This window comes from Labeo rohita, chromosome 11 (genome assembly GCF_022985175.1).
Source record: "Labeo rohita strain BAU-BD-2019 chromosome 11, IGBB_LRoh.1.0, whole genome shotgun sequence".
Classification (NCBI taxonomy): domain Eukaryota; kingdom Metazoa; phylum Chordata; class Actinopteri; order Cypriniformes; family Cyprinidae; genus Labeo; species Labeo rohita.
In genome coordinates this window covers 12455649-12463554 of record NC_066879.1, presented here as the reverse complement: position 1 = coordinate 12463554, position 7906 = coordinate 12455649, and the positions used below count along the sequence as shown (strand labels likewise).

The 7906-nt window shown below is 37.0% G+C and overlaps 1 protein-coding gene across 1 annotated transcript in view; it reads right to left on the bottom strand.

Moving 5' to 3' along the window:
- Positions 1 to 2273: 2273 nt before the first annotated feature.
- Positions 2274 to 7906, bottom strand: part of LOC127173483 (NACHT, LRR and PYD domains-containing protein 12) — an 18812-nt gene continuing 13179 nt past the window's right edge. Inside the window, exons 6-7 of the mRNA XM_051123397.1 lie at positions 6708 to 6754; positions 2274 to 2809 (exon numbers count right to left, since the gene is read on the bottom strand). Of these exons, the coding sequence (XP_050979354.1) occupies positions 2274 to 2809; positions 6708 to 6754 (583 nt within the window). The remainder of the gene's footprint in view (positions 2810 to 6707; positions 6755 to 7906) is intronic.

The window sequence follows — 7906 nt, the reverse complement described above, 5'->3', positions numbered from 1 at the left end:
TTCTTCCATTACACGTCTTCGTTTGTTTCTGGAAGGTGTGGCGCCCTCTGCCGGAGAGCGCGGGATCTGCACACATTTCACTCATAACTTCATTATTTAACGCTGCTGTGTGTGTTTGTTCACCGCAGTGTAAATGAGGCTCTTTGAAGCGGATTTAACGACTGTAAACGCCACCCACAGCGACAATGAAGACATGAGCAGATTCCTGCAAAACCTCATAATATTTTATGCTGTTGCTAAGACGAGTTTAGTGCACATAAACCAGACATTCACTGAGCAACACAATTAAATAAATACAATCATCTACAACACACTATAAACACATGCAGCCATAAACCGCTGTGGAGTGAAAAGATATAAATATTCATGTTTATTAGATTTTATTATTGTTTGTTATTTTAGTAATTTTGTTGATTTTGTCATGACTACATAAATAATGGCAGTAAACTCTGAACTAAACCAAACAAATCCATCAGGACTTACAAATGCAATAGGATTTTAATGTTCATTTGATCTCATTTTGTAAGTGACTTTTATTTTTGTTTTAAAGATGTTTTCTTCGGATTGTTTATGAGAATATAGATAATAAAATATAACTGAATGTGTGTTTCCTGCAAGTTAATTTTCACATACATAAACAAAAATCTGACTCTAAACCTCTTTTCTTTAGTTGATCTAGACAAGTATATGGAAACTGTCCAAAATTCTGTTCATCCTAAAGCTGTGAAATTTGTATCTGTGTAAAACCCTACTTTCTTTTTTCTGTTTTGTTTTTATAACTGTACTGTCCGATCTAAATCGATTCGCGATTCGCGCTCCGAAGTTCCGAACTGAATCAAATGATTCGAGAATCGCACTCCGAAGTTCCGAAATGAAACAAAAGATTCGCGATTCGCGCTCCGAAGCCCCGAACTGAATCAAATGATTCACCATTCGCGCTCCGAAGTTCCGAACTGAATCAAATGATTCGAGAATCGCACTCCGAAGTTCCGAAATGAAACAAAAGATTCGCGATTCGCGCTCCGAAGCCCCGAACTGAATCAAATGATTCACGATTCGCGTTCCGAAGTTCCGAACTAAATTCAAATGATTCACGATTCCCACTCCGAAGTTCCGAAACGAAACAAAAGATTTGCGATTCACGCTCCGAAGCCCCGAACTGAAACAAATGATTCGCGAACCCGCTCCGAGGTTTCGATCTAAAAAAGTTTCATGGAGGCAGTCCGAAGTCCTGATCTGAATCAAAATATTCACGATTCGCGAATCATTAAAAGTGAATCACAGAGTTTCGAAAAGATCCGTTTCACCCATCACTATAGATGGTTTTAAAATCAGTACAAGCAATTTATTATAATTAATTACTCTTTTGATGTGGGTTTTGCTAGTGAATCGCTTGAACTGAATGATTGAAGTCACGAGTTTGAATCAATCGGAGCGGTTCCAGCGTAAATGTCTCACTCATTTAATTCGGTTCGTCTGTTCGTCCACTTTTCTTGTCTTCAGTCATGTTTACACGACACTGTCAGTACTACTACTGACTTAACTCGCTAGTTTAATGACATTAACTGAAGTAAGTATTATGGCTGCAAATAAAATATCCATATTTCCATTCCAAAGATGAAATCCAACACAAATCTCCTCCATACTGAGGTGTGGTAACCGGTTTACTGTTAACTAGTGAAACACTCCATTAATATGACGAGCTGCAGCTCAAAATACATGTTAGATGGAAACACCGTTCATTATGAAGGAGTTTGTAGCTTAATTCACTGTATTTGAAATAGTTTGAATCAGTTGAAATCATCCAGTCATCTCACACCGTAGAAGTGAATGTTCAGTTTATCAGTATATACTGTAAAAAAAACACAAAGACACAAGCAACTGGTTTAACAGATTGAAATTGAATCAGTTTTGTTTAATACAGCACTACCACTGAATCATGAACATGACACTGTTTCTGATAATGACCCAATCATTAGTTTATCATAGATAGTTACAGTCTTAACTGAGAGTATGTTGATTACTGGATATTAAAAGAATCAGTCCAATAAACAGAAACTGCATTAGACTCAATTAAACCAAATATATCTGATCTCTCATGTCACTCAGTTCTGGTTCAGATCTGCTGTTTGGTGTTCATGATGACGGACGTCATGTTTTTGGTGGTTCCTAGCTGGTTTCTTTCACCAGGTCCAGCAGGTTGATATGGTAAATCTGATCACACACATCTCTCCAGATGTGAGGAATCAATCACACAGTAACTGTGCATACATTTATTGTGATTCTTGACTGAGAGTGACTGAGCTGTTTGGCTCCTGAATCTTGAACGCAGCGTAAAGCTCCTGATCCTCAGGAAAATCTGCATCAAACATGTACAGTAGTTTATACTGTGGACTCAACATATAGAAGCAAACAGAACCAGCATTCCGGTCCACAAACACACCCAGTTTTCTGATGGACTCTGACTGAACTGATACAGCGTGTTTGTTGTGATGAACTTCACACATTTTTGAGCAACGTAAACTCCACGACATCTTATTGCGTCCCAGATGTACTTGATCACCCTTTCCCTTTCTCTTTATTCCCTTACAGGCCACGCCCACATGCACGACTGGACCAGTCACATCCACGATAAAGAAGCAGCGTCCAATCAGCGGCTGGCAGCACAGGACCTGGTTGCACTTATCGAATCGCTCGTCATTAGCAGGAAGTTGCTGTTTCCTCGTCTGACAAGTGACCACAGTGTTGTTCTCTTTCAGATAGAGGTGGTCATTAGCCGTCTGAGAGTCAAAGGTGAGCGCTATGAAATCTAAAAATAGAGATTCATCAGAAGAATTCAGCTTAAATATATATAATTAGCATTAGGAACAACAGTTCTCAAGATGTATTATAGGCTATACATTATCATATTTATCTTTAAAAACAGTCTGGGGAGCTCTTACTTATATTAGTTTCTGCTGTTTAACTGTGAAATTGGTATCAATAATGAAATTTCACTGGTATCTAAAATTTTAATATCGCACCAACTATTATTTTCAGCAAACTACACATGATATAATCACTATTTTGAAAAAATTACTCATAACATTTTGGTCATATTGGCCAATCTTTTTAAATAATCATGACTTCAAATATTGACTGCAACAAATGATTGAATGTAATAATAATAATAATAATAGTAATAATAGTAATAATAATAATAATAATAAATATAGCTGGAAGCAGCAACTACGGGGCTAAGCACTAGGCAAGCAAGGCAGCAATTATCAGACCAACTTAAGCAATTAGTAATTGAATCCATTTTAAGATGATTTGAGTCAAAATGGGTGAAAAAAATCATAAAAACAACCACTAGTAATATTATGTATTGGGTTATCACTATTGACCAACAGGTGGCGCTGTCATCAAATCGATGTGATGTGTTCAGTGTGAGGTGACAATGACACACACAAAGTTTGGTGTCATTATGTCAAAGCTTTACAAAGATACCTACAAAGAAGCCTCAAGAGTCATTTTGGCATCATGCCTCAAATGTGTAGTGGCGCTGTACAGAAACAGTTTCATCTATCAACACGGAATTCATAACTTATCGTCAGCACAGTCTGAAGATGATCCGAGTTGATTCTGGTAAAAAAGGAGGTTTTTAACATAAATCAAACTGGTGGACATAATTGGAATGTATGTTATTGGCATGACCCAAGGAACATTTTGAGAGGCTTCATTACAATAGGCTAATGCAAACAGAAGTGATTAGCATTTTTGTAAATTTCATTATTAATGTTTACCGGTGTATTACTTCTGACCAATAGGTGGCGCAGTTAATAAATTGATGTGGCATGGTCAGTGTGAGATGACAATGGCACATATAAAGTATGTCAAAGCTTTGCAAAGATACAGCTTCAGATGCAGTTTGGCATCTTTTAAGCAAATTCATTGATGCATTATGCCCTGTTCACACTACAAGTGTCAGGCAGCGACAAAGCGACACGATTCCATTCATTTTAATAGAGAGCTGGCGATTTCCGGTGACAAGAGCAACATTGAGCTACAGCAACTGTTGGTGACTGGATTTCAATCATTTTATGCTAATAACTTTTGAACTATAAAGCACAGAATGAAAATTTTGGGTTTTTTTTCAAGCGCCACCTTGTGGTCAAAAGTTATAAAGAAATTTAATTTACAAAAATGGTAATAACTTCTGCATACATTGGCCTATTGTAATAAAAGTCAATCTCAATGGCGAGAACATTGATACCAATTATGCCAAAATTGGCAGAACTTCCTTTCTGCCATTTTGTTGAAATTGAAGATTTGTATGTTGAAAACCTACTTGTTCAAACTCCTAGACCTTCGACTTTGACTGTGTTAACAAAAAGTTATGGATTTCGTGTCGATAGACAAAACTGTTTTCGTACAGCGCCACTACACATTTGAGGCATGATGCCAAAATAACTCTGAGGCTGTATCTCTGTAAAGCTTTGACATAATGACACCAAACTCTGTGTGTGTCATTGTCACCTCACACAGAATGCATCACAACAATTTGAAAACAGCACCACCTGTTGGTCAAAAGTGATAAGCCATTAAATTGTATTACTATTGGTTGTATTTATGATTTTTCAGGTATTCAACTGATATCATCCTAAAATGGCTCTAATTACTCAGTGTTGTAGTCGGTCTGTTGCTCCTTGCCATGCTTAGCTCCTCATTCTGCCTCTGTTGTGCTAGGCCCTGCAATTTCAGCTTGCAGCTATATTTTATATGTGTATTATATTTAGTCTTTTGCCTGCAAAAGTATTTAGTGGCAAGAAACCTGATTTGCTGTCAAGGCAACCAGTAGCCTTGTCGCCAGCCCCTGACAGAAGTCACTGCTAGTGTGAATGCAGCTTTAAACAAAAAACGTTTTGTATATAGACACGACAACTAGGGATGCAGCAATACAGTTAGTCCACGGTTCAATACATACCTCCGTTTTTAACCACGGTTTTCAGTTCGGTTCGGTTCTGATATCTTGCTACTTCAGTGTGTTTTTTTTTGCAACAAATTAACAAAATACTCACGTAAACCTCTGTACACCGGAAAAAGCATGGTTTAGTATATGTCTGCTTAATTTTTCTTTTGAGAGAGGTATTCTTTTTTCGATTTTTACACATTTCATTCATACTGGACGCCAGAGGGCACCCTCGTGCAAAGAAAACCCACATATGCGAAGTAGCGCTGATGACGTTTCGTTCCAGCTTCTCTAATATGGATAAAAGCATCGCTATTGCTGCAACTGATTAAAAACAAGATATAACGTTAAACATTTTGAATGACGAAATGTAAGACCAAATATAGCTGCAAGCAGCAATTGCGGGGCCAAGCACAAAAGAGGCAGAATGAGGAGTTAAGCACGGCAAGGAGCAGCAGACCGACTACAACAGTGAGTAACTTAAGCCATTTTAGGATAATATCAGTTGAAATGGCTGAAAAATCATAAATACAACCAATCGTAATAAAATTTAATGGCTTATCACTTTTGACCAACAGGTGATGCTGTTTTCAAATTGATGTGACGTGTTCTGTGTGAAATGACAACAACACACACAAAGTTTGCCGTCATTATGTCAAAGCTTTGCAGAGATACAGCCTCAGATGTAGTTTGGCATCTTTCCAGCAAATTTGTTGATGCGCTAAACGAAAACGGTTTCATATATCGACACGAAATTCATAACTTTTTGCCAGCATAGTCTGAAGATGATCTGAGTCAAATTTGGTGAAGATCGGACTAACAGTCTGGGAGGAGTTCGAAAAAGTAGGTTTTGTACATTAATCAAAATGGCGGACAGGACGTTCATCCAATTATGGCATAATTGGTATCAGTGTTCTCAGCATGATCCAAGGAATATACCAAGACCAGTTTCATTACAATAGGCACAATAATGTAAGCAGAAGTTATTAGCTTTATTAGCTAGTTATTATTTGCACAATTTCTTTAGAACTTTTTGAGTACTGTCAGGGCATGGTGCCAAAGGCACATACTGAGTTTCATAATGATACGTCAATGCGTTCGTAAAATATAGCATTTTGACAAAATTCAATATGGCCAACGCCAGAAATGACTGACATGGTAAAATTGGGTATGGTTGGACTCAGGATGATGCACCGAATCTAAAGAGAGCGGTTTTGGCCAAACCACTTGAGAACAGTTTGACGAAATAACTTGAATTCCATAACTTTTCGGAGCCAATTTTGGTGAAAATCGGACAAACCATCTAGGACGAGTTGAAAAAACAGGTTTTACGGAATTTTGAAAAATGAAAAACAAAATCTTATGATTTTTAAATTTTGTAAAAGTGTCCATTTGATTCAACATGATCCAAGGAATCAGGGGGGAAAAAAATTCCTTCTGTGCCTTACGGTTCAAAAGTCATTAGCATATACATGGCTGAAAATTTGGACAAGCGGTGGCGCTGGAGAGTTTAAGATAGAGATTCCAAATTTCACAACTTTCCTGCAAGCGGTTCTATGGCCTGGCATAGACTCAAGAGCAGAAGAAGAGGAAGAATGCCAACGGACTCAATAGGTGCCTTTGCATCTTTGGTGCTTGGTCCCTAATAATAATATTGACCAAATTATAATTTTTGCCATAACTGAGTAGCCCTAATTTTAACCCTAAAAAATACTGATGTAGATTTAAAAACATAATTGTGCATGTTTAAACTCACATTTGTACAGTCCTGGTTTGTGACTGCATTCTCCTCCAGTGGAAATTCTAGTTAGAGTGAGGGTTAAGGTTAGTATGGGTCAGTGTGTTAAGAGTAAAATCACAACATTACACATTTAAAGGGGTCATAAAAAGCCTGCATAAACGTAACCTGTAAATAATGTCCCACATCACTTTACAAATTAATGAAACAAAAACACATTAGCTTCACTTGCATTAAATTACAAATAATAACTAGATAAAAAAGTTTGTCAAGACAAACTTTAAGTTGGCTTGAGAAAGCCGGACCAGAAAGTTTGAAAAGTTTAAAAAGTCTGAAAAGTTTGAAAAGTTTAAAAAGTTTGAAAAGTTAAGAAGTTTGAAAAGTTTAAATAGTTTAAGAAGTTTTAAGTTTGGATGGTTTTCAGTCTGATATATTTAGAAGTTTTAAAGTTTGAATGTAGTCTGTCAGATAAATAGATAGATAGTATTGGTCAGATTGTCAATCGACGGAAAGATAGATAGAGGATTCTAACATTATTACCAAGTTACTAGCATGTTGCTAGCATGTTTCTAGCATGACTAGCATTTCACTAGCATGTTTCTAACATGATTAGCATGTCGTTAGCATGTTCCTAGCATGATTAGCAAAGTTGCTAGCATGTTTCTAACATGATTAGCAAAGTTGCTAGCATGTTTCTAGCATGACTAGCATGTCACTAGCATGTTTCTAACATGATTAGCATGTCGCTAGCATGTTTCAAACATGATTAGCATGTCGCTAGCATGTTTCTAGCATGATTAGCAAAGTTGCTAGCATGTTTCTAACATGATTAGCAAAGTTGCTAGCATGTTTCTAACATGATTAGCAAAGTTGCTGGCATGTTTCTAGCATGACTAGCATGTCACTAGCATGTTTCTAAAGTGATTAGCATGTCGCTAGCATGTTTCTAACATGACTAGCATGTCGCAAGCATGTTTCTAACATGATTAGCATGTCGCTAGCATGTTTCTAGCATGATTAGCATGTCGCTAGCATGTTTCTAGCATGATTAGCATGTCGCTAGCATGTTTCTAGCATGATTAACATGTCGCTAGCATGTTTTTTAGCATTACTAGCAGTTTTTTTAATTCCCCAGATGTCCCGGTTTAAAAAAAAATGTTTCAACATGATTGATGTCGTAAAAATGTTTTGGGGTTAAAACAAAAAGATTAAATAAA